Source organism: Pomacea canaliculata, linkage group LG5 (assembly GCF_003073045.1).
Source record: "Pomacea canaliculata isolate SZHN2017 linkage group LG5, ASM307304v1, whole genome shotgun sequence".
Classification (NCBI taxonomy): domain Eukaryota; kingdom Metazoa; phylum Mollusca; class Gastropoda; order Architaenioglossa; family Ampullariidae; genus Pomacea; species Pomacea canaliculata.
Genome location: NC_037594.1, coordinates 6,380,111 through 6,407,516, shown reverse-complemented (window position 1 = coordinate 6,407,516; position 27,406 = coordinate 6,380,111). Strand labels below are relative to the sequence as shown.

General features: G+C 44.7%; 1 protein-coding gene across 1 annotated transcript; it reads left to right on the top strand.

Annotated features, from left to right (window-relative positions):
- The first annotated feature begins 9,248 nt into the window (after nucleotides 1–9,248).
- Nucleotides 9,249–26,598, top strand: LOC112564968 (homeobox protein Nkx-2.3-like). The gene is made up of 3 exons (XM_025240149.1): nucleotides 9,249–12,755; nucleotides 24,540–24,733; nucleotides 25,662–26,598. The coding sequence occupies exons 1-3, from the start codon at nucleotides 12,179–12,181 to the stop codon at nucleotides 26,346–26,348; spliced, it is 1,458 nt and encodes a 485-aa protein (XP_025095934.1). The 5' UTR covers nucleotides 9,249–12,178; the 3' UTR covers nucleotides 26,349–26,598.
- Nucleotides 26,599–27,406: the final 808 nt, after the last annotated feature.

The window sequence follows — 27,406 nt, the reverse complement described above, 5'->3', positions numbered from 1 at the left end:
CTGGCTGGGGATAGTCGTGTTGTCCTCCAAATTTATTAAGCTTGAGCACAACCACAGTTCACAACTTCTAAAATGACATTACATATCGTTTTGTTCCTGAGGTACAATAGTTTGAATTCTGTGGAAAGGTGCATAGATCTTGCATCTTTTGGTGATCGTTTTCTCTGTCTCTTTTCTTCTTCTTCTTGGTCCTATTCGCCCCCAGTGGAGCATAGAGCCGCATCTATGTCTCTCTATCCCAGAGTGTTATTGATAAAGGAAATCAGATGGCGAGAATAAATGTTTTCACTATTTTTATACTGCACCTCTATATGTGTTTAATGTTTCAGACAGCGCATAAAAAATATATTTTAAAACTATTTTCACCCAACCCCCAGTGAAATAGGGTTTTCTTTCCAAAAGCCACCCACACAGACCGCAGTGCTTCATCAAGATGTGCCAGGAACAGAACCTGCCCTTGTCCTCGCTCAGCTCAAGACGTCGTTGCTAGTGGCAACGGTCGTCATGGTGTCAGCGCCACAGTGACAACGGCCTTCCCTCTCCGTTAAATCTTCTTGGTCTCCCACCATCCCTTCTCTCTCTCTCCCCTTCTCTCTCTCTGTGCAAGACACGGCGCGTACTCCAGGCTTAAACGGGGGAGGAATTAAATCACAGACATCCTGCGCCCGCTCATCAGATCGTCAGGCCGGGGCCAGCCGTCCACCACTGGTCTCGCTCCGCTCTGAAATTGTCGTGCTTCGATGGGAATTGAATCCGGGAAGAGGCCCACAATTCCAGTATTTTGATTACGAGCCGCATGCGCCCGCGCGCTTTATGCGTGGTTCGATAGCATGTCGAAGAAACGCTGGAAATTAGCCTCTAAATTCTCCCATTACTTGCGATCAAAGCAATCTATCGCTGGCAAGCCGGAGGCGTTTAATAAAGCACTAGCTGCCGTTACCACTAGCGCTGCACGAGCCACCGGGTGGAGAGAGAGCGAGGGTGCTTTGTGCCAGGGGAGAGCACTACCACGCACGAGCAATTCTCGGCTCTCCACATTTGTGGAGCGCGTGCTGTAGGTAGTATGTTGTCGTTTATAACCAATAGTCAGTATAATAAGTGCTTTTATACATTTTTGTCTGGAATCTATATTAAAACTAGCTATATATATTTAAATTTGCCAGGGGAGAGCACTACCATGCACGAACAATTCTCGGCTCTCCACAGTTGTGTAGCGGGCTGTGGGTAGCACGTTGTCCTTTATAACCAATAGTCAGTATAATGTGCTTTTATACATTTTTGTCTGGAATCTGTATTGAAAAATAGTTATATATACTTGAAATTTATATTTTTTATTGTTACTTCCCCTTGTGGTGTTTATGTTACTACTTGGAAAAATAGAAAAACTCATTTACACTATATATATATACAAGCATTGTGATATTATACCCGTTTGAACTGTAGTAAACTTCTCCATGGACATGAATATGATTTTATTTATGGAGCTACTATTTTGTATAAGCGCATCAATTATTATTATTATTATTATTATTATTATTATTATTATTATTATTACACGTGCATGTTAGAGATTTGTATGACATTACAAGACACTCAGTCTGAGGTCTCAGAAACCAGATGCAAGCGGCATCACCTGTCATTAACGGGTAGTCGAGGAAGATGTGTGAGCTGAAGACTCCAACTAGCAAGAGGTATTTGGTGTTGTTCTGGTGGTCGTGGATAGTGGTGGTGCTGGAGGTAGTCGTTGTTGTTAAGATGTATTCTCTAACACCACGCTTTTCAGAGAGTAGTCAAACTCACTTCTTCAGACCTTCTCTACACACTTCTGACGTCATCAACCTAACTGCCACCAACACCACCACCGCCACCTCGTCCTCCACCGCCAGCCCATCCACACTCGTCGGCTGGGACGTTGGTGGCGTGGCTGGGAGGATCGAGGCCTCGGACTTTGGCGGCCTGAACCTGCCATCTGCTGTGATGCCGGCCACCGCGGAAGAACACTTGGCACGACGGCTCGGTGCATTGGTTTGTGGCCCAGCCTCGATCTGGGCCCCGAAATTGATCATAGCTGTATAATTGATATGAGAACTCCCGCCACCACCGGCGGCTGGGCCACGCCTGCCGCGGAGTAGTTTGGGAGGAGAGGGTGCTCGGGGGTGTGGGGTGGGGACAGGAGAGAAGGAGTGATTGACTGACTTCTACGTGTCTGTGGCTTTGCCGGCTTTGTCGTCGATGAGCCCTGAGCTTAGTCCTCTCTTTGGGCTTATTTTTGTCCAGCGGCTTATTTACCGCCGCAGATGTCGCGTGCTGGTAGTAAGGTCGTGTAGTTGGAATAACTGCTTCTCTTCGGCATTCAGTTTGTGTGTGTGTGTCAAAAGAAAGAAATAGTTAATCTCACTCGCTGGCCAAATAAAATCATAAAAATGTGTGAGAAACAAAAAACCTTAATTTGAAATCATTCTTTACAAATGGATGGCGTAGTGGGGTCTGTAATTTCAGATTCTGTCTCCTCTTACAATCTCTTTCTTTCGCCCTTTCTCTCTCACACAGACGTAAAAAAAGGTCATGTAGATGTCTGATGCAGAGAAAGCCAACGACATCAAGGTAATGGTAGAGACAGACGAAGGCATACAGATATATAAGTCAACAATATGCATTCTGCCTATCTACCTGCCTACATGCATCTACTGATTTGTCTACCACCTTTAGCACCATAAGCACCACATTCTGTATTCTCCCTTAGTCCCCACCAAACCCACCAGAAGTCCACGTCTATATCAGACATGTGATGCAATTCTCCACAATAACCTCCACTACATCTTCATTTTGCCTGTAAAATTAAAAATAGAAGGAGGGTTAAAATAGTCCCCCATGGGGATGCACGATATCTCCGCATGCATATCGTCCTCTGGCATTGTCCAGCACCGGACGGTTCTTGCCAACCTCCGTGAAATGGAAGCAGAAGCCAGTGGTGGCTCTGAACACAAGACCGAGGACTGAGCCCAGCTTCCAGCGGCGGCGTCGAGGGGTCGCTGCCAGTCTGGGGAACAGGAAACTGTCTCCGTGGGTCTTCTTCCAGTCCTCAAGGACTGTCTGCGCTTGTCTTTGCCAATGCAGCCCCCGCCTGGCGCTAGTGGCAGGCGGCTATTCTGCGGCTATCTCGCGACGCCAGCAGTGTCTAAAGACCCCGGTCTTAAACGCTTCGGGCCCTCCCGAAAAGCTCGTCTTCTGATGGTACGCGACTTCCAACCAAAACCTTTGGACCACTCTTACTTGTGTCGACACCCAGACTCACGTGCATCTTGGTTGTCCACACACAAAGGTCTACAAACTTCTCACATATCCCTATGGATATAATGTTAAAATTAGTGTTAATATGGATAGCAAACATTTTTATGGACTAATAACTATAACTGAAATATTAAAATTACCGTGTCAACCTTTCCCAACATACTTTTCGTCTAACACTGAATCTAGGATTTTTATTTGATAATGAATATTCGACATTTCTTCCAGTAGAAATTTGAGGAAAATGACAGGAAGTTAAATAATAGTCATGTTGCTGCTTGATTGGTTGAACGAGTGGAGTTCAGAAGGAAGGTTTAAGGTCAGAACATTTCAACTTAATTATCATTTTTGATTTTTTTGATTTTGTTTGTTTTGGTTCGAATAGTTGTTTTTAGTTTTGTCTTATTTTATTGTGTTTGTTTTATTTTGGGTTTGATTTCACTTTAGTTTTGCTTTGTTTGGTTTCATTTTGGTTTCTTTTGTAAGCGAAAACAGTTTCCACGATTGTGATGGTCTCATTGCCATTTTCATGGACATGGCTCCTCTCAGCTGCAGACGAAGCTGCCGGCGGAACTCTCATACCACTTTCCGCTCAGATTCACAAAACACACCTCCCAATATTGCCTCCCTTCTGCTAAATCTTTCAGCCCGTCCACGTCTTGCGCTGGCCGAGAGGCCGGGAACCAGTGCCGCAAACAAATTCTTCAGTAAATGCTTCTCTCTGGCGGATGTAAAGGGAACAGACGATTACGAGGTGTCGCCGCCATCCAGTCTCCGCGTGGTTTTCTCGCGAGCTCTCCTTGCGACCAATTTGAATAGCATTGATCCGCGAGATATGCAGAGAGTGCTTAGGTCACTTCACATCTAGCATCCATTTCACTGCCAAGCCTCGGTCGTAATAGCCCGTATGTTGGCTTCTGGATCGTGGTCATCGCATGTCTCGGTTATGTTTTGCGTGTGTGTAAGTGTGTGTGTGTTTCGCATGTGTGTGTCATACAAGCGTTTGTATGTTTGTTTTCGTAGTAATTACAATATAAATATGTCTGCTCGTGCGGATGTACAAATCCATCTCCGCCAACTCCGAATTCCAACCGATGTCCAGGTCCTGCACTATGTCCTCCATGTCTTTGACATTCTGAAACACTTCGGCACAAGCAGGCTAAAACAATTTTAAAAGAATCTGCTCTTCAGACGATATGCAAATACCCGGTGTTTTACGCAAACTCGTGCGCAGGGTATTCAAGGGAGACGACGCCAGACAAGAAAGTTTATTGTATTTACTCTCCACGTCCACTGCCATAAAAGCTGTTAAGAAATTACATCACCACTGCTGTATTAGTTATGTCCTGGACTGTCTAGACTAGAATGTCTAGGAATCGCATCGTCACAAGTTTTTTTTAAAATTATCTTTTCAAATGCTTCAGTTACAGGAGTGAACAGATTGTGAACTCCCTTTGTATCGTTGCTGGACATCAAGAGGCTTTAACTGATGCAAAGTATTTCTTGATATTCAAAACCTTTTTTTAAAAGGTGGTTGGAAAGTCACATGGCTTACACAAGCCAACAAACCAATGTCAGGACCTAGCCCTGACCTCAAATTTATAACAGAATTATTAAAATTATTACTTAAAATTAAGAGCAACAATTATTTACGCAGCAGTACATGAAATATGTATTATATCTGATTTCTAATACATGAGACATTGTGTTGTATAACTCATGCTAATAGACTATACAGAAATACAGTCATGTACAACTTTAAAATGGTAAGTTCTAGTAAATATGTAGTTATTTTTAGACTGTTCTTCAAAACAAAATCATTTCATCTTTTGTCAGCTGGCACGAACTGTGCATACCCCATTTAATTTTTTTTAAAACAAGTGAGATTTGCAGATTGTTTCTCTCCTAAGCCATGAACCAGGGCAAAAATGATCGCTGAACAACAATTGAACTGTTTGATATCTTTTTTTTGGGGGGAGGGATGTGTGTGTATGCGCTTTGCATTTTATAGGCACGAAGAAGAGACTAATTTGAAATTAAATGTTTGAAATTAAATGATTCGTGACCAGCGGACATGAAACTTATTTGATGTATCTGTTGTTGAAGCATGTTTTCTTTTATTGACAACGAAAGTATGAAGGACCTAAACACACACACACACACATCGAGACTAGAAATATTTTCCTGAGATCACTGAACTCACTCTTTGAAGTTTAACCTTCGACCTCATGTGGACAGTCAATGATGCGAGCCACGAAGAACAAAGACCTGCAAACGGTTGTAGAGCATAAGTAAAGCCTGAGGTCTTGTTGGTTCTCAATGGAATGTTCTGGTCTCTGGCAAGGCCCACCCCAGTGCACACGAACTATGTCATGGTTAACCCTTCCTCCACCCGAAACCAATCATAGTAGAAAGTTAGACTGGCACCGCGAAAACTGGTCTGAAAATATAAATGAGAAGATCCATCTCAATACTGTTTGGACCTGCTAATGAGTCATAAAGAAGACTGATGAAAGAAATAAAAGAAAACATTGTGAACAGCACCAGACCAACTTCTGATTGTAGTATTCCACGATCCCAGGATAGTGTTGACTGCTGCTCACTAGTGTTTATGTAAACAACGTGTACACAACAGTCCTGGCACCGAGCACGTGCTGTACGTAGATGTCTGGATACATTTGTCCTCGCGCAGGTTGTACATCCACAATCCGGGCTCCACATCCTCTTGAAAGCTGTTCAACTCGATAGCCTCCATGATGGTGGCTGCTCTTGGCCTCTGCTATCTCACGGCTTTATTTGTGTCGCCCTCAGGCCACATTGTGTCAGGAATATTCCAAGATGTTTGCCTCGTCCTGTGAAAACATGGCGTCGATCGCTAATGTCGCTGGAGAGCACTGATTGACCTACAAACAAGATGGTAGTGCGCATGCGCGTGAGAGAGCAAGAGATGGAGAGCATGCATCTGGTTTCACTACGGACAGATAAGTATCAAAGACCCGAAAAATGAGTCTCGTTTATGCATTCTTTTAAGTACGTAAGAAGTTATAGATGGAGGGATATGTCTGAGTGTATGTAAGTTTGTTTCCATGCTAAGGAAGGGTGGGCTATAAAAATTATAGTTCACAAAGATTTTATGGTTCACTTGAGAAAAGTTAAATTTTTTCTGGAGGCTACCTTCAAAATTAACGGAATTGTGTCCAAGTCTCGCGCACCACCCGTTAGCTTGGTCACAGACGAACAAAAGCTAGTCTCGTCAAAACAGGTTTGTCTGATATGGCTACTAAACACTCCCCCCCTTGCCCCCGGACACACACCCACACACACCACCCGGCTTAGTGAGTGTTCTGGACTGACCGTGCTCGTGCATAAATTGTGTGCAAACGATCCGCCAAACGAATTGCCTGACACAGACCCTGGCCCTCCACGTTTAAATGTTGTTAAAACACTCGGTTGGTCCCAGCGGGGTACATCGGGGTGTCATCCACAGTCAGTTCAGAAACAAGACAGTAAGTACTGACACGCAAACTAACTTACTACTGCAACAGTGGGTGTGTCAAAAATAAATAAAAATTTCCAGAAAAGTAAATATTTAGTATATGTAGTCAATATTTCCTTCTTTCTATTGTGAATATTATTTGTTATATTTGTTAACATCACTGACATACAGGAGTCTGTTACACGTGTTGGATGCCTCCCCGTCTGAAGACTGTCCAAGAATCAAGAACGCATTTGCCAGCAAGATGGTGAGCGGTGCGGCGCCAGTGACCGTTTATGGATGGGAGGTACATGACAATAATTTGATTGAATGTCTTAGATGCTGGCCGGCTACAGGCAGCGCGTGACAATACAGTAATAAAGATGTTGAGATGTCATCCCCTTCCTCCCCACCCCTTCCCTCTTCCCCCGACCTCCTCCACAGTTGAGGGATCCGAGCGTGGGGATCATGAATATTCATCAGTGGTTCACACCAACACTGACATCACTACTGAACTACTGTGAACTAGTGTCAGCACCACTTCCGGTGAGAAGCCAGTTAAGGGTGGGGCTACAAAACATTCGAGGTGAATGAGGATGAAGAGGAATCATCTCAGGATTAGCACATGAAGTTTGATACGATTAAAACTCCTGAAAAAAAAGTGCAGATACTTCTTGAGCAGCCTGAACATATTTTTTTTATCTCTACTTACAGTCTGTCTGCCAACATAATTTGTAATTGAGTAGCTGGATGATGGAACGAGGAGTGATCTACAATTTCTCCCTCAATGTGGTTTATCTTCATCTTCTTTTATTTCAAGTAGGAGTTTTTTTCTATTTCTTCTTCGGTGTTATCATTTTCATCACTCTATTTCTAGTTTTTCTTGCTCTCTCTCCAGACATTGGGACCAGATAGGCTATTAGACATCTTCTGCGCATACAGGCCTGAGAGGAGGGTAGTCTGGTGTACCCGGGTCCGCGGTTGTGAAGGGGGCCGTCAGTGGATTTTTTCCTTCTTCTTTTCCTTTTCTTTGTCATTCAAAAAGAAAAAAAAAGGTTTGAGAAAAGAACACCCAAGAATTACACATGCAGATGTTGAGTTTCAAGTCTGTATAGTATACAATTTCCAGGCCTAAGGTAGGCGGGCCCTCGGGGTAACCGAAACTTCATAGAATATGTTGCACTTGCACTGCAATCAGACCTTCCACGACCAAGCGCATCTCCAAACGAAAATGATAATTTTTTTTAAGTCCATAGTATGTTCTATTAATACATTAATTACTATCTTTGTGGCCCTCGCCTCTAGTACCTCTCTCTCTCCGCTTCTTTCCAATTCCCAACACCCGATCAAAGTTTAGATGGTAGATCCCCCGAGATAAGCCCTCCCTTGCCCTTATTAAATTTTGAAAGGGCTAGCAAGCATTAGACGTTGATGAGAACAAACATTTCGGTGTCAAACAAATGTTCAAATGGGCGCAGGCCCCCGACAATTTCCACCGAGCGTTGTCAGACGGGGCCGGAGCGGGTGCTACCCCAGGGATTACACTCCGTGATATTCCAGCGGGTAAGGAGCGAGAGAGCTTACCCGGACCTTCTGTGCCGTGTCTCGGTGATGACAGCAATATAGCTGGTCCTAATGATTTGATAAGCTCTCTCCACCGCGACCTGGCTGTTTCAAATATTTGCCCATTTGGCCTTCTGATTCCGGTCTCCGACGCAAGCGTTTAAAGCTGCGTGAAAATGGTTGAAGGGGGGAGTTTGAGGGGGGAGAGGAGAGGGATGTGGACGGTGGATGAGAAGAAGTACACCTGCGTGGACGAAATGAGGTGCTGGTTGGAGACGATTGCAATAAAATACCTCCTGGACACAGTGGCCACAGGATACGCCTATGTTGACACAACGACTTGTCATCTGCAGATGTGAATCTTGTTTCGAGTTTAAAATATTCCCAGATTCCATCCTTTCTTTCTCTCTCTCTCACTCGCTTAAGCTCGATTTCATTCTCCTCTCCACATTTGATAAAGTTCTTAAGAAGGTTAATCTTCACAATTATCCCATTGGTCTTGATGATCCGTTCTCGATACCCAGTCCAGCCTCTGGGCTTTCTCTCTCTCTCGTCCTCCCTCGCTCGATCATCGTCACGTGACCACGTCTTTCCTAACGGCGAGCGGACGGCCGCGTGCATCCATCACACGCGCAGGCAGTTTGCTGTAGGGGTGGGCTTGATGGGGTACCCAGCGTGCTTGAATACCCTCGCTAATAGATTTACGCTGTGTGTACTATACTTCTTTCATTTCCATCATTATTCTCCCGATCACTGAATTGATTCCCCGCATCGGGACACAAATTCATGGCAAATTGAAGGGTAATTTGCTGGACAGGTGAAAGAAAACAAAAGGGTTTGCTGAGTGGTGAACGGTTAGAGAACGAGAGAGAAAGTCTCGGAACTCACAGAGAGAGAGAAAGGGGGGATAGTAATTTAGAACCCAGAAGCTGATTGGCTGTACGTGGGCATTTAAGGAAGGCGGTTGGCAGATTAGGATCGGGATTAAATGAAGTTTAAGTCAAAGGCTGACAACAACACGGTTGCTGGTTGCGAGCATTACTACCCCACTCATCCAGCCCCCTGCAATCGGGGTGGAGGGGGAGCGAGCGGCGCTAAGGGGGGAGGAGTACAGGGGGGCAATTTAGCCTGGCCCACTTGAGCTCGGAGGGCGGGAACCTGGCACCGAGTCCCACGTGCTCCGCCAGAGCCTGCAGGAATTAAGGAGCGTAAGCCAAACACCTTGAGCGCCAAGCGAGACCCTCGCCAGCGCGCGCCAAAGAGAAATAAACGAAGTAAACCAGGGAGAGAGAGAGAGAAATAGTGCGCCTCGCCCAGAGAGAGAGAGATGCCTAGAGGTAGAACAGAGAAAAGTGAAGCTAAAAGACCATTGACTTGAAGGCAAGCGATCTGATACGTCGAGGATTCGGGGAAACCACCCGCCCGCCACCCCGGCCCCACCCTTTCCAACCCTCCCACCCCTACCCGCGCGTGCGCGCCAGCCACTCAAGCGTCGGCGGCCGAGAATTTTAGCGCTTTGCGCCGAGTTTCCCTTCAGCCATTCGATCCTGCAAAGTGGCGTCGTTTGTGGCTCGACAAAGCATCCCTCCGAAAGATTGTCGGCGATGACTGCAGTCAGAGCCTCGTAAACTGGCGATAACGCGGCTGTGGTGGTGGTGGTGGCGGCGGCGGTGGTGGTGTGTAGGGGAGGTCAACGAGGAGAGCGCCGCAGCAGCAGCAGCAGCAGACTCGTTTACTACGCTCGGACAAAAAGTCTCGTTAGCCGGGGCTGGACGCTAAACTGTGATTGTCTGTCTGTCTTGTTGGCTTGCTGCCGCTGCTTCGTTTTGGCCTGGACACCGGCAGTGTCTGGAATTCTCTCTCGTCACAGCCCCAACCCCTCTACCCCAACTCCCTCATTGCCTTTCTTCTACGACGAAGTTTGTCGTCTTCGACTTCCCAAACCTTCCACCAAGAAGTTGTGGATCCTGGAGAGTAAGTCGGCACACTCTACGGTGGACAAGGTTGACACTGAACATGATGGTGATACAAAGGTGAAAGTGGACATACAAAACGTTGAAAGTCGTTACAAAGTTGTGTCCACCCACATTGGAGGATGTTTCATGTCCACTTCATTGACCTACTGATCCACACCATCTGGACCATCGTTTGTTTCTGTTACTGACTCGCTTTCGCAGACCGCGAAAAAGTTTGTTTACCCTGTCTCCTTCATCCTAGAAGAAAGGAGAGAGAAAAAAAAACCAACAACTACAACCACTACTTCCGCAGATTGCACGTTCTTCATACATTCGTCATAAGTCTCGGACATTTTCTTTTTTCCTCCCTCGCAAAGCGAGAAGATAGAGGGAAATGGCTATATTAAAGCCCGGCAGCAATTAATTAAGTGACGAGATACTTGCTGGGACGGCAAGCACATTTCCATCGACTGGCCTGAAAGAGGAGAAGTTTGTGTCAAAAGCAAAAAGGCTCGCTATTTCATCAGCTGTTTACAAAAGGGCTGCACGTGCTGGTTTCCGAGCATCAGCCATCAGCCCCCTTCTTTTTAAAAGAGGACAGGGGGCTTTTTTATGTGTAATTTCCCTCCACTTTCCAATCTCGGCAAATCTCAACTTTGATAAGGAGGGGAGGGGGAAAAGAAGGGAAAGCAAGCTCTCCCTCCCCGACTTATCGATTTTCGCTTTGAAAACGAGGAGGGAGAGAGAGAGAAGCCGTTTAACGGCGGGAGAGGGAAGAAAAAAATGTATGCCAGAGATGACTGCGGCAAGTGTTGAAGATCGGGTTCTGATTTTTCGAGATAGTTATTGCCAGCTGGGATTTTTTTTCTTGTTCTTCTTCTTGGGCAAGTGAATTCCCAATGTGATGATCACTCTTTATTTAAACTCTTGTAACATGTCTCGTACCCTCCCGCATCTACTGCCATGTTTTACGGTCGTTTGAACGATGACAAGATTTGAGGAGAGAAGATGGCGCTAAACACGGATAGCAAGAAAGTATCTTAAAAAAAAAAACCAAGCAATATTTTTGCTTATGTCTAGATGAAGGAGATATCAGACTACAACCACCACAACATAATACAGTTTTAAAAATACATCGAGGACCGATTGAATCAGGGAAGAACTTTTTTCTTGGTTGTACCGAAAGAGGGCGCCTCTGTTTTGTGTCACAGAAATACGTTCTGTCAGGGAAGCAAGGGTTAGGTAAGAGGCAGCCCTGCCCACCAGCCTGTCACATCGGGTGCCCCCACCACCCCATCGTCAAGGACAGCGCGCCACGACGTCGCCCACGACGGACCACCATCGATCGCCCTCGCAACGACCGCAGTCTTTGTCACCGGTGAAGAACCACGTCGTGGAAGACAAAGACGCGAATGTTGCACACCCAGATTGGAATATCAGGCTCCCGCTGCCAACCAGCCGATGGTTGCTTTTTTTAAAAAAAAGATTTCATTGCTGTTCTCGTTAACAGATACATCTGGCATCTAGCGCATTAGTGGGCGGCGCGTGAAATTTGTGCAGCGCCCTCGTCAAGTAGTTTTTTTTCTCTGGAAGTTGCAATTTGTCTGTCTCTTCGTGTTCCTCCACGTGACGTCTGGCCCACGAGGCGACGAAGGGTGTTTTGATTCTCCTAAGAAAAAGGAAACAAACAAATAAACAAAAAAAAAACAATTGAGGTAACTTGAATAACAACGGGTTGTGTCGGCTCGCGGAGTTGTGTTGGTCTCCTGTTCATGTTACTGTGTGGTTGTGGAGTCGTCGTCCTTTCTCATCGTCCCTGTCGTTGGTGAGGAACTGACTGAACAGCAAGAGTTCTTCAAGCCAGGAGGACAGGTCTCTAGCTTCTACAGCCTGTGTGATGGTGATGCGGGACGGGGCATCGTCCAGCATCTTGTGCCACATGGAGAGGGGCGCATCCAGCCAGACCGGCACCAGCATCGGACACCCGGTGGGCATTGCTGGAGGGGTGAGCGTTGGCATGATGGTGTCGCGACAGGTGCAACACCTGAGCGGCTTCCCCCTGGTGGTCAGCGGGGGGAGTTTGAACCCCACGGTCACCTACACTACCCCACGAACGTGGCACCCGCACATCTACGAGCGACCACCCCGACAACCCACATCCTTCCTGATCGCGGACATCCTGGGCATCAAAGACTCTCTTCACCGCCAGGAAAAATGCGCACAGCCCTCGTCGCCTGAACACAGAGCCTCCCAGCACCATCAGCACCAACACCAGCGCCATCACAACCACCACCACCATCATCATCATCAACAGCAGGTCAAGTCTCGCCTGACCTCCATCGACGACACGGAACGCCGGGAGACTTCGACACGAGAAAACAGCGCCAAGAACCACAGCAACAACAGCAGCAGCAGCAACAGCAGCAGCAGTAGCGCCAGGTCAAACAGCGGGTCACCACATTCTCCGAATTCAGGTAAGGGTTGAGAGGTCAAAATACATCCTTACTGTCGATGGCGTAGAAATTATTTTATCTTCAATAATAACTCTGAAACAAATTATACATCCATTTTTTTTTCTTTCTCTCTCTCACGCACGTGTTCAAACGCTCATATTGAAAGACATTAAACAAATACAGAAGGCTGCGTGGGCGGACAATGATAACTGGCCAAGACTGATGTGTGATGAGATCTCTTGGGCGACGGGAGTTGACAAGACAGCTATTGTTCCGTTGCCCTCATGGCGGCCTGAATGGCTACACAGACCTGATTCACAGCTGAAGTGACTCAGCCCTCGCCAGTCCGCGGCGTGAGAGCATTGTAATCACCGGGTCTTAAGTGTAATTAGGCCGTCCCTATGCAGCTCCAACACCCTGATCCCTGGCGGAGTATGAACACATCCACAACTACCCACTTATGTTTTTATATTGCTACCCTTGTCCTCACTGCCATCCGTACTTTTATCTCTTTCTCTTTGCCTTTTTATTTTAAATCCGTTGGATTGTTTATATCTCCAGACAAATCAACTTATTTTAGTGCTTATTTTATTTTAGACTTCGCTTATTTTTAAGATCAAGTGTCTGGTGGAACTTTTTCCAGAATTAATTCATTAAGCTTATAATTTTCATTAAGGTTTTAGCAAGAGAGGTAAGAAGAGAAAATATTTCGCTTAGATAATAATCGCGAGAAAATAATCTCCAACACTCATTTTTCTCTAACCGTTGATGAAAAAGTTACTTTACTGGTTGTTGTTGTTGTTGTTGTTGTTGTTGTTGTTGTTGTTGTTGTTGTTGTTGTTGTTGTTGTTGTTTGTCCCCGTTCCCCTTGGTGATGGATTATTGCTTCCGACAGTTTGGGATTTAACTCCACCATCCTGGTAGTCTGTATGTTCCATCATTCTGTGAGTGAAGATGTCAGGACCAGTAGAAGACCCTCCCTTATTGGAGAGTTCGGTAAAAAAAAATAAATAAATAAAAGATTGAAAGCAAGTGACACTAAAGTTTAATTTTTAAAAATCCCATAAACACGAGAAGTAAAAACAAGACACAGGACATGAAAGGAAGCAGCTTGACGCACTTCAACATGAAGATGTGCGTAGGAGCAAACACAAACAAAACAATAAAAACAAAAATATCGAAGAAGTTCAAGTAACTAAGAAAACTCACAAACAACACATTTCATTTGGAGGTCTAAAATATAAAAATCTGGGTTTTTTTATTGAAATAAAACGAATTATTCCACAGATGTTTCGCACAAGATGTCGCTAGGTTGCCGATGTTCAATAGTTTACTTGTTTACTGAGCGACTACAGTTGTTGTCTTTTGAATCCAACATCAGGTTTTCTGTGGATAAACAAGGCAATAATAGGAAAAAAACCTTGTTATCCACTTTGGAAACTGATGCAAGAATAATAATTTAGATGATCTGAAAAAATGATCTGACTGTACTTAATTACACTCAAGACAAACCATTTGAAACAAAACTTTTGGGGTTTGTTTGTTTTATGTTTGTTTGTATGTTTGTTTGTTTTATGTTTGTTTGTTTGTTTTTAGAAATATTTTTTTAAACCGTAACCAGCTGAAATATTTAACCTCCCATTCCACAAAGCAAGAATAATCTGTTTTAAATGATTTTTCCTACTAAATATAAAGCATTAATATAATTTTTTTAAATATTGAATCATGCAAGCTATTCAGGAGGAGAGATGGATTGTATATGCATGGAATTTGAAGGAATGTATATTTGTAAATGATTTTGACAAGACTGTGTATTATGTAGTGCAAGACACTGTATTACCTAAGAGCGGGAAATGAGCGATGTACAGAAAAGCAAAACCAAAACCATAAACTCTTGCATTAGTGGCATTAGAAGTAAACTGTCAGTGATAATGAAGGAAGAAGAAATAAATTGTGACAAGAAGATGAAGGTGAACCAGTCACAATTGAAACACTAACGATAAAAGTGGATGGCGGTTAACGGAGGATAAAGATTACAAACAGATGTCACAAACAGCAGTAGCAGTCCAGTAACCAAATACACTTTATTTATTTGCTCGCACTGACTCGTTTTTAAACATCATCATGTGTAAACTATCATCAAAGTGGCCTCCGCTGCCGCTGATGGCGTTATTTCGCCAAAGGAGCGGCGACACTTCCTGTCTGTCTGACCGGCCATACGTCAGGATGCACACAGCAACTGCCACCACCACCTCCACCACCATCATTTCTTGTGTGCTGCCACCTTGAGATTTACGGTGCTCCCAGACGATGCCAGCCCCTGTTTTATTCATGCTCTCAATCATTACCTGCGCCATGCTCGGCCTGTGTTTTTAGCCGTTGAGCAGGTAAACGTTTTAACGTGGGATGGATTGTATTGATTCCCTAGCGACCCCGCCATTACAGGGCGACATTACAGTTTTAGTGAGGTTTCCCCAGTGCTGCCCGCTTGTCTCAGGTGGCCGGAATGATTTTTTGAACAGCCGAGCTCAGCGTGTGGCTCGCCGTGCCAAGAGGAAGCGGAGGTCAGGAGGTCAGCTTGTGCTACAAGCCTGGCAGTTATTGACTGCTTTCACTCTCTCCACCATCAAACCATTTTATAATTGCCGTTTGCTGGTGAAAGTATGTTAATGCTGATAATAATCGTTTTTTCTCATCTCATTCTTTCTCTCTCTCACACAAACAACAAACATTCAATTTTTGTAGTTTTACAAACCGTTTTTTTTTTTCGTTCTTTACTTTATTAAGTTTATTGCTAATAATGAAAATGTGTTATAAAAATTATTATTCTAATTTATTACATATAAATATTGTTATATTTATTACACATAAATACTAATCCAGCCGATCTACTTATTTTGTGTGAGGATGTGAATGTTCCGACAAAAAAGTTAAGCTGTTGTGTTGAGAGATTTTTATTTATGATGCCGAGGGGAAAGCAACTCTAATAATAAACTCATTACCAAAGTACACATCTCGTGCATTATGGGATATGAACTGCGAGTTCTCGCACAGACTCGTGGCTTTCACGAGATGCTGGGAGGAGTCGGGAGGAAGCGAGCTGCTTCGCATGACTGACCCGGCGCCCTCCTTCTGAGTCCATCGGTCGCTGGTTTCTCGGGCGACCGTCGCGCTTGTCCGGCTAACCACTCACTCTTCGAGTCGACGAGATCGTTTGAGGTTCTGATGAGGTGTGGGGCTGGAGGCTGGGTGGAGTCGGAGGGTGGGGCAAGGTTGTGATTATGTTTGGTGTTACATCTGTTGTTGTGATTACCTTCATTAATGTTGCTATCAACTTTTTGTCGATGGGACTCAAACTTTTATCCAAGCTGAGAGAATATAATATCAAATATAATTTTCGAAGAAAGTGTTAATACAGCTAAACAGTGAAATAATGATCAAAAATATAATTCACAAAGTGTTAAGACCGCTAAACAGTTTAAATGAAAATGATCAAATAAGCTCAACCACGACTTTTTAATTGCTGTTGAATCATTCAAAGCTTTTTTTAAATATTTATCCGATGTAGGTATTAAAGTTTATATTTTCATTAAAAAATACTCCAAAGATGTCACAAAGGTCTTAAGAGATTTTAATTATGATAAGAATAGGCCGGTCAACCTAATTGCATTTATATGTTTAAGAATAATATTAAAGTTAATTTTTAAAATACTTTACACAAACATCAAAGGCAGGCTTAGAGTGCTGTACAAAAATAATAAAAATAATTGATATATATTTAAAATATATATATAGAAGCTGAAGAACTGAAAGCCATAAAATTAAATCAACAGACAAAAATAATAAGCTGTTTAGAAAATAATAAACTGCGCTCGTAAATGTGTGGATATTTTAAAAGCTGTAAAAAAAAAGAGAAAAAGAGAAATAAAGTGTTGCCAGATATTCCTGTGAAATCAAAATTCACTAAACACTGACGTCAATAGCCGAGCTCTCCCAGGCTTGCCTCTGCTAATAATTTATTTCCATCTGTCCTTTGGCCGAGTGTCTAAACGCCCGGGAGAACGAGAGGCAATTATTAAGAGCGAAACATTGGGCATCAGTCATGAAGCTGTTAGAGGGGTGGCGAGGTGGGGTAGGGGTGCATGGGTGAGGGCCATGAAGCATGTGGCTTGGCATCTCTGCAGGCATGTGCAGGGGGGTAGGAGGTGCACGACAATCGATGTGGCGCTCGATCACGTGGGGGAGAAGGGAGGAGGAAGGAGTGACGGGGGAAGGGATGAAGAAGGAGATGGTGGCGTGTGCTGATCGTTTGCACGAACCTCACTAAGCAGGTGTTACAGACTCAATCATGTGACCAGGGGTGGGGTGAGGGGTAGGGGACTCATTATCTCATTCGTTTGTTTACATCGTCGGGTGGTCGGATGGACGGTCGATTGTTCTCTCGTCATTTGTATTTTGATTTAAAAAATGAAAATTTGTTTATTTTAGTTGATGGATGATTTGACGATCATGTAAATCGGTTAATCGTTTCGTTGAAAACAATAACATCAAAGTCTCGGTTGGTGTGTCATTTATTTACTCAGTCGTGTTGCTTCCTTGTTTACCACCTCCACAGAATCACTCACCCGTTCACTTGACAGATTCAAAATAAAAAAACACTCGAGTAGCAGACGATACACAGGAGGTAACAGAGTATAATACAACAGACTAACAACAACAGAAAAGGAAACATTCGCAGTTTTTGACCGATGACAATTTTTATAATCAAAAGCAGAATAAGTGTGCAAGTGATTGTCATCTAGAGATCATTGTGAAACCATAGTCAAACATTTCTTTCTTCTTTTTTCTCTCTTTCTTGTTTTCCCCCGCCTCCATGAGCCTCTTAAAATTTCTCTCATTTTTCTCATATTTTTTTCTATCCTTCGTTAGTTTTGCTCTAGTCTCCTTTTTCTTTTATTTTTCTGTCTCATCTTCCCTTCACCTCTGTTAGCTTCAAACCTCACCAACGCAATCGATTTTGGAAGATTTTTTTTTCATTAAAAGACAAAAGGCAAATTCAGGACGAGGCCGAATTAAGTGGAGTTTAATCTGAATGTGTGATCGCCCTGAACAAAAGTTCTGTCTGAAAAGTCCACACAACCATTGTTTTCTGCCATCCCCGGACTTTCTGTGTGAACTCAGTTTTCAGGGGGCTGCCTCAGTCCTCCTCTGTAGCTAACCACCAATAGTTGGAGTATCTTCTTGCAACTAGTGAAAATAAAGCGAGACACAGGCGTATTATCGCAACTAAAAAACTATTTACAAGACAACATTATCTTACCACTTGTAAATAAATTATTTAGTAAGACAGTGATATACTCTCACAATTAAAATGTATTTACTAAGACAACAATACACTCAAGCAATTAAAAAAATTAAGTTAAACTACTAAATTCTCCTGCAAGAAAATCAGATTTGAAATGTCTCAGGAATTACAGAAAATATAGGTAAACATAAACCCGCAAACTTTAAAAAATGATAATAAATAAATCAGATTACTGTAGGTACTCTACACTGTCTATAGGTACTTCCCTAACTTAAGAAAGTCAAGAGAAACTTGGAGATAATTCTAAACCCAAAGAAATTAAGAAAGGGAAATTAAGATGTACTCCTATAACTTATTCATCTTGCACTTTTTCCTCTCTCATTCTCTCTCTTTCCTCTGGATTTAAGAAATGGGTGTTTGAATTGTGTCTGTGAATAATACTTACTGAATAAAAAATGTACTCCTACAATACAAAAATAATAATCTCAAGCTAAAAGATACCGATGTCCTTCACTAATTAAAAAAATACTCCTACTACTTAAGAATGTAAACTCTAACTAAGAGGTCCTCTTACAACACAAAATAATTGGTAATAATGTCATTCACTAATTAAAAAAAAACAAACTCAAAAATAAAAATACTCCTACAACAACCAACAAGTCTCGGTGGACAGTTCCAACTAAAAAATGTTATTTATTTTGCACTCATGTAATAAAGAATATCCCGTATCTTATCTAAGTATATTCTCAAACACTCTCACATCTACACAAAATACAGTCCGACAAGACGACAAGCCCCAACCGACAACAGTCAAGTCCAATCACACACCACTCCCGCAGCTACAGAAAGTAAACCAGGGAAGTAGTCCCACAGCTAAAAATAAGCTTTAGTCCCACTTCTAGGTATTCCTGCAATTAAGAAAGGATAGTCAGTCTACAAACTACTCCGGTCCACCCGACATTTTTATTCTCCTGCCGCCGAGATCGATGAGAGAGACGATAAAAGTAAGACTTCAGTGACTCTGACGACGCTGTAGATGAACTGGGTGCACGCGCAATCACCGAGGCTTTGTGGTAGAGGTGGCGAGGGGGAGATAGGGGTAGAGGGTAGGTAAGGGTGGGGTGGGCTTCCCTCCTCACTTCTGGTGCCACTGCGTAGATAACTGCTCGCAAGATTTACGTCTCGTGGCAGTTTTTCCTGTAATGGTTTTAAATTGAACGGAGCACCTGCTCTGGATTGTCTTGTAAGGCATGTGAAATTGGATGACCTCACAAGCCATCGATTGTTGAAATATTTGTGTTTTCATTCCTGCCTCCCTCTCCATTTCCAGCAGTGGGTTTAATATATGAGCCACTCAAAAGAGAGGTTCCCTGGATTTGATTTCGCTACATTTAATAATAATAATCCCTTGTATGGCGCAATATTCCAGTCAAAGAGATAACTGCCTTTCATATAGCATAATCCATAAAACAATCAGTCGATAAGGGAGACGACTGAGTGCCGTCAGTAAAGGGAAATCACTGCATATTGAGCGGCAAAAACACATTTAGGAACATTTTCAGTAAACAAAGAATGGTGAGATGAGGAGATTGTGGACCGGTGCCATAATATCAAACAACAGAAGGCGATCATCGCAAGATCAGCCACTCAAGATGGCTGATGTAAAAAAAAAAAATGGCTGAAGCCAACGTAAGAAGACAAGGGGAAAGTCGGTAAAATGATCCAATCAGTTGGCATCTTTGTTTAGTGGGCAACAACAAGTCTAATTCATCCGCAGACGAGAAAAACGTGCAAAACGTAGCCAAGGTAAACGAAAACATAAACATCCATTAGTGATATCCAGATCGAAACAAATCCCTTGTTCCGAAACAAAATAAGATCGTCTGCTCAGCCAGAAAAAAAGATGGCGCCGCTTCCATGAAATGTTCTCTGTGTTTCTTCTGCTGCTATGGTGTGTTAGCAGCACTGACACCTTTGCCCTCGTCTGGAAACAATAAATGTGAAGTTACATGGCGATTTTCCCGTGTGAACTAACCAGATCGACAATGGAGCTAACGAGCAAGCCGTTCAGTCAACTATTCATTCATTCTTTGACTTTGACAAACGGTTATGTTGGTCCGGCGGTGCTGATCGTCGTGGTGGTGGTGGCAAACAACTGAGTAGACGCAGAGGTGAACAGGTCCTGCAAGGAACGGTCAGTCCACTCCTTTGGCCAATTCTTCCCTCGTCCACCCTGACGTCGATCCCTCTCTAAACATAAAATACGGGTACACATAGAGTGTTGTTTTCTTCCCCACCTCAGCTGGTCATTCTTTGAGCTGTCACCTTGTGCCATTCCCTCCTCCATGGTTCGGCATTTGTCCTAAGTCCACTTTTCTGTCGCTCCCTTCATTCCTTCTTGATGTTTCAATTCATTGCTTTGTTCTTTGGAATAGCTTCGATTTCTGACCTCTGCCAGTCCTACAATGCCCCAGTGGCACCATTCTAGTTCATGGGTGAGCTGTTACACCTTGTCACGCTGTGTAATGTAACACACTGCTCCTTCTCTCAACTATGGTTGGGCTCCAACCAAACCTTGTGCTGTCCCCTCCCAGGCGCTTGCTAATGGGGCGTGCAGTTGTTAATCTTGGCTTCAACTGTTCTTACATGATGTTTCTTCTGCATCAATCATCCATAGTTCTTTCTCTGAGCTTATACACTTGTTGGTGCTCATCTCTTCAAGTGGAACTACAGCCAATACCTTCATCCGAAGGGTCGCCCAGGTCGCGAACACGTGGCCATCGGTCCCTGGCCGGTACTTTCATTTCGGTAAACCTTCGTCCGCCGATGGCGTAGAGGTTTATTCCCTCGGCCATTATCCTCCCAATGATTGTCCACAAGGCATTTGGGACCATTTACCCTTGCTTAGGGTGGAGGCAGCGTGGGAAAGACTGGCGCTCCCCGAGCGATCGTAAGCTCGGCCGAGGGCGTAATGGCCAACGGCATGTGAGGGCAGAGGTCAATGTGGCAGCTGCAGCAGACGTCTCTGCAGCTTCGTTCTACTGCAGAGAAGATCTACACACTACACAAAAGTCACTAAAGTACAAACAAATAAAAAGCAGTTCCAAAATTACAAGCAGGATGCAGGCCAGGGTTTGTTTGGGGCTGAATTCCTTGGACTCGGTGTAACCAGCGATTTATGACTCAAAGATCAACAAAACACTTTCGATGGAGTCGCGCGCTTGAGGTAAAGGGTCACGAGGTGGAAACACTTTCCCTACCATACCCAATGCTAAAGCCAATGCTTCATATGATTTGGTCTGGCCATCTGCCACAGGCACCAGTGACGAACACCGGTCTTGACAGCAGGGAAGGCTGTGAGAGTGCTTGTTGCGGAGTGTTTTAATTTATACACCCATCAAAGCTCGCCGGTAACTGAGCGCAAACGAAGTTAGTGTGGAAACAAACACTTGGATGCTTACATAATTATTTATGGGGCGTTAAGAGAAGGCGGGAACTGATAGCGTGCAAAGAAAGTTTATATAATTATTTATGGACTATGTTGGGAGGAGATGGGGGAAGGAGAAGTAGATTTTTAAGGAGCAGTTTAAGGGTCATGTGGTGTTTTTATTTTAATTCCTACAACAGAGGAGTTTGTCATTGAAAACTGGACACTCATCTTAGAGGTCTGTGTTACTTTAACTGCTAATGTTTGAAGTAGATATTCTATTTACTGCAAAGAGGTATTGTATAGAGGGAACGCACGCCGATCAAGGCGAAGGTCCTGAAACAGATTGGTTAAAGAGGTGTCTAGGAGTGTTTCTCGACAGAATTACACCTGAAACTAATGAAATAGGCGACTGTTGTGTGGTTGTTGCTAAAGAACACTAAAGAACACTGATCCCAGCCCATCTTTTCTCCGCATCCCTTGAAGCCATCACTCTCCAGCACGCTCAGACATAAATGGCCGGGAAGGTCCGCTGCTGGTTCGGATACTCTAGCTAGCGGCCCCTCTTTGGGATTGATCATCGCCTCGCCGCCCCTCTTGGTCGCGGGCAAGAAATTGTAGCCTCGCTCCCGCTGCGCGCGGCCACGAAGACACGTGAGAGCCAGCACCAATCGCGCCTCTCTGACAGGAGAACAAGTCATCGTGACGATCGATGTCGCTTGATTGCATCGGAGAGCGCCTGTAGGGTGACACCTTGATGTATGGTCCAATCACAACGTGCGCCGGTGGCCATCCGTTAACCCGCTCGCGGTCCGAGGGTTGCCCCTTGCTATCCCAACCCTCACCTCCTCTCTTGCTGTCCGAGCTGGCCCTAACATCTCGGACTCGGCATGGCGGTGGCAGATCTTTGGGCTCCGATAATGTTGTCGCGCAGACTGACGGATGTCTCTTCTGGGAACGAGAGCTCACCCGTCAACACGCGCACACACACACACACACCCGAACACACACAGCTATCCAGCAGTTTGAACTTCTGTCTAAACTTAAATAAGTGCGGGTCTGGGTTAAGTTTGGGGAGAGGGTAGGGTGGTGGGGTGAGCGGGTGGAACGGCCAGCCCGCTGCCAACTGAGTCTGTCAACGACTGTTCACGCTTTTCTCGCGCCCTTTGAACCTGTGACACTCGCAGCCGCCGGGAGAACGTGACAACGTGAGGCAGCGGCTCCGCGCCTTCCAGGAATAATTGACCTCCGGTTGCCAGACCAAGCTCGGAGAAGCTCTGACACTAACACCTTGTTGAGCACCGCGGGTATGAGGCCGCTTGTGCAAGGGTTGGACAGGTGCGGGAGCTTACATCAATAAGGACTCTTGTCAATAGACACTCAACTAGGGCTGTGATGTATGATTATTTCTGCCGCCGAGCCTTGGAGTGACAGAAAAAAACAGCAACCTGATGACTGGTGGACACACACACACACTGGGCAGTCCAGTCCAGTCCAGTACTGGTCACAAACATCTTCCTTCAAACATCCCAACTTCTTCAACTTGCGGACTTCATTCCTCGAGGTTCCGAAGTTCATTTTATTCAGAGACTGTACATACAATTATTCATTCTTTTATTTCAATGATTTTGTTCCTTCTTTTATCTTTGGTTCATTGGATCCTTCATTACATAAAACTCTTTCTCCAAAGCTGCATTTCAAGCAAATTAAGGTTTGCACAAAATTATTTATAACATGATATATATATATATATCAGTATATGTGTGTAAAACTATTTTAATTTAGTTTAAAATATTTTCATCTACTACAAGACTCACGTTGTAAACCAAACCTCAGTGCTACATGTTGAAGCCCACAAGACATTGATGTATATTCTCCTCTCTACCCACCATTTTTTCAGAAGGGGTAGGGTGGTCCTTTCGACTGCGAAATACGACTGCGCTGTGCTGTCATTGGTGAAGGTAAACGGACGGAGGCAAAAGTCTTGGTATTGAAAGCTCCACAGGGAGGGTCTACAAGATGGTGGCGCCGTTGATAAATGGGCCGGTGGGGAGCGTTACCCAAAAAGCGATGCTTATTTAGCCGTCTGAAAGCTTGCTACGACTCGGATAATTAAGCGGTTTCATTGCAAGCAACGAGGCCCCCACGAGAGCGATTGCCCGCCGTGATTGCCGTTATCTCTGCGCGGTGCCACCCGACAGCGACTGGCGATGAGGTCTGTAAATAGAACACCGAGTGGGTAACGCCAGCCACATCAATTCCTGCTTCATCGCTAATCGACGACATGGCTAGTTCTCGTGCTCGCGTGATGTGTGGCCAGCGTTGTCGTCGTCGTCGTCGTCGTCTGTTGTTGTTGTTAATTGTTAATGTTGTTGTTGTTGTTTCTTTTTAAGTCTCATCTGGTTCGAATATTTGTTTGGTCGAGATCTTTTGTCGTCTTTTCTTTAAACAATAATGACTTTTGTCCGTGCCAAGAATTTTTTATTTATTTGTTTTATTTATTTATTTATTTCTGCGGAAGGGGGCAGCCAAGGGAGGAAAGCGGGTTTCAGTGGAAAGAGATTGTTTAACCTTTTCAAAATCAACTAATATTAGGAAACATAGTCTGGTTGTTTACAAGAGTGTCAATGATTGAGAAGTATAAACACGATCTCTCTTGCCTATTGGCTGTTTCTTTAACGGTTTTTGTTTCCAGTCAGGATTTATCCATACTTTAAATGAGGAAGGGGGTATGGGACTGGCTTTTTACTCCAAACCAGAATGTGAGGTAATTTCACTGCAAAACAGTCAGCCCTGTAAACAGGTGTCATATACAGAGAAAGAACATTGTGCCCGAGATGAGATCTGAACCCAGGACAGCCAATCGTTACTATAATTGAGACAGTCACAATCCGCTGCGCCACCACGATCACCCGCTTCCTTCAAATGAACAGAGAAGGGATTTGGGGAATGTAGTAAGGTAGCTACTTAAAGGATTCATTTGAAATATTATTAATCATCGTATGTGATTTAAGCGAGCAGTTAAATGCGGGATTTTTTTTTTCAACTCGGAAAATGTCGGCTTTGTCTTCAGAGTCGGACAGCGCAGAGAAGAAGAGAAAAAACGGGGATGAAAATGGAGAGCAGCCAGCTAAGAAGAAGAAAGCCAGAACTACCTTCACCGGCCGGCAAATATTCGAGCTGGAGAAGCAGTTCGAGCAGAAGAAGTACCTGTCGTCCGCAGAACGCGCTGAGATGGCGGCGCTTTTGAACGTCACCGAGACACAGGTGAGTGTCTCCTCGGAGACTTGCGACAGACAACTCAGTAAACTGATTGTCATTATATGATGATGATTAATGATAAATAAACCAACAACAATGCAACCAAACAGGCAAACAAGTAAACAAGATGCTGAGAGACAGGTGCAGTGAGCCATGGCTGTGAACAATCAACCGGCGTTTAAAGGTTGAGTAAGTATGAGCGAACTCACAAAGCCAGAGTGAGTGATGCCAGGAGGCACAATGGACCAAGGTGAGGAGGTTCCGGGACATTGATGAAGCCAGGTTGACAAATTTCACGCGCACTTGATTCATCATTAACCAAGTGTCATGAATACCCCCACTGAGCCCTCCCACACCCCCTTCTCCCACCCGATGCTGGAGGTCCAATACAACTCGTCATTAACCTAAGCGCTCTTGAAAGCTCGGCACTGCCCCTCTGTCAGGGGAGGGTCAGCATGACCTCGCGAGCAGAGGGCAGGTCACACCGTGACGTCACCAAAGTCTGGCAGCAGAACCAGCTTTGTCTGGCAGATGGTTTCGCTGCCAACAGCACAACGAGTGGATAAATGTCTCGATGAAAATCCTCCTTCATTGGGCTGGCAGAATGCTGCTGCGATTAGGTTTAAAAAAAATAAACAAACGAAAAGAAAAAAGACAAAGAAGACAGAAATGCCGGTCTTTCATCTACTTCACCATAAATCATTTCGATGTAATATTCCTTCTCGGGTGTTTACTGAATGCTGCGGGAGGTCCTACGAATATATTTTAGGACCTCTTTACAATTATTTCTCACTCTCGTCTCTCCTGTCTGTCTCCATCTTCTCTCTTCTTGTTGCTCTCTGTCTGTCTCTCATCTTGGAAGATTTTGTGAGATGTTGGTGCTAACACATCTGCCTTACCAGTTTTCTAAGTAAACATTTTCTCTGTCGTGCAGGTGAAAATCTGGTTTCAAAACCGCCGCACCAAATGGAAGAAGCAGGAAAACATTTCCAGCGCCGAGGTGGCCGAACACAAGCTGAACGCCGAGAAACATCTGTTGAAGTCGAGCAAGAACAAGAAACAAGGGGAGAAAACCGCAACACTGGCGGCAAACACTCCAGCTGCGGCATCGACATCAGCAACAGCAGCAGCAGCAACTGTAGCGGCAAGCGAGCAGCTGTCGGAGGACAGCGGTAGTGGTGGTGTGTGCCCCGAGCCAGTTGACTTAGGGGTGGTGGTCGTGGGTGCCGGGTGTGGAGGGCACCTCACTAAGGGCAGACACTCCGGAGGCAGCAACGGTCACAATGGTGTTCCAGGCCAGTCTGGAATCAACAGTGGGCCGTTTGGATGTTCTACACCAACCTCCATTCCTCTACCCTTGGTCCCCTTGCGTGTCTCGCTCGGCTCTCCACTGGTCCACGGGGGGCCCATCCTGACAGACACGGCCACCAGCCCCGGCCCGCTCCTAGCAGACGACCTGGATGCTGATGACAGCAGTGACATAGACATCGCCAGCTTGGAGGAGGGTCCACAATGCCGTGACCCCGGCCTTGGCCTCTGTCGGCCGACTCACCGGTCAACCTGGTCAAACCCAGAGCGCCGCCGGACTTCCGGTCTAAAAGCCCCGCAGAGCTCAAGATGAAAATTGAGGACCTTCGAGGTTGTGACGACAACGGCGTGATGTTGTCGAACGTCAGCGAGGGTTGTGCGAGGGCCGACGTGAACGACTCTAACCTGGAGGACAGCGGCGACAAGTCGTGCCCCACCGCGTGATACAAGTGTGACGTCACTTGGGTGACTTTACGCTGACTTAACGCTGACTTTGGTTGACTGGGTATGCTTTGATCCATTTCTTGTGAAAGTTCTTGGTTTTATTTTATTATTTTTTATTATTTTTTCAACTACGCAACGATAAACATTTCGGAATGCTGACAGCAAACCCAGTACACACTGTATCATGGGTTACCAGTTCTAATTTTCTCTTGGGTGGACGCTGCTCCACAGATGACTTTCAGCCAACATTTTTTGACATGTTTACCTATTCGCTCACTCACATGCACACTGGCACTGCTGGTGCTGCAACGAGAAAAATCACTTCAACCACCTTGTTTACTTGGTCAGTATCCGGTCAGTTTTGTATGTTCCGAAAGCAAGAGAAGAAGATAAGAGAGAGATGTTTGTTTTCTAAGTATTGTTATGTTGCTGATGGCTTGTCACAATCCTGCTCGGGGAAAGAAAACTCAACATCGCAGACTCTAAGCTTGCTAGTCAAGATCGTGACAGTCGTGACACGTCATCACTCAAACATGACTTAATTATCATCATCAGACAAAGTGTGGCTCTACCTGACTTCATGGAGGTGAACGTCCCAGTAACGACCATAGGAAGTGGGATCATTATGGGGGACATGTGGACATGTGGGCAAGTATCAACAAACCTGTTGAGCACGTGGACTAGTCTCACCGAACTTCCATGCATGCTAGAAAACGTTTTCACGATCTTTTAAACATGCTGGAATAGTCTCAGTAAAACTTTCAGCAAGTGGAAAGGTTTCAGCAAACCTGTTACAAATTTGGAAAAGCAAAAGTCGAAACATCAAGAAAAACATTGAAAAAAAAATATTTCCTGTTCAGAACATATACCCTTGAACCGACACTAATTTCGGGTTCATTGCCCTGACAAACTGTCTTGTGGTGTTTC

Bases quoted from the DNA above. Each gene is read 5' to 3' on its own strand.
- LOC112564968 (XM_025240149.1), top strand. From the start codon at position 12,179: ATGGTGATGCGGGACGGGGCATCGTCCAGCATCTTGTGCCACATGGAG. The intron at 12,756-24,539 runs GTAAGGGTTGAG...CTTTGTCTTCAG, and splicing joins ACCACATTCTCCGAATTCAG to AGTCGGACAGCGCAGAGAAG. The intron at 24,734-25,661 runs GTGAGTGTCTCC...TCTGTCGTGCAG, and splicing joins TGAACGTCACCGAGACACAG to GTGAAAATCTGGTTTCAAAA.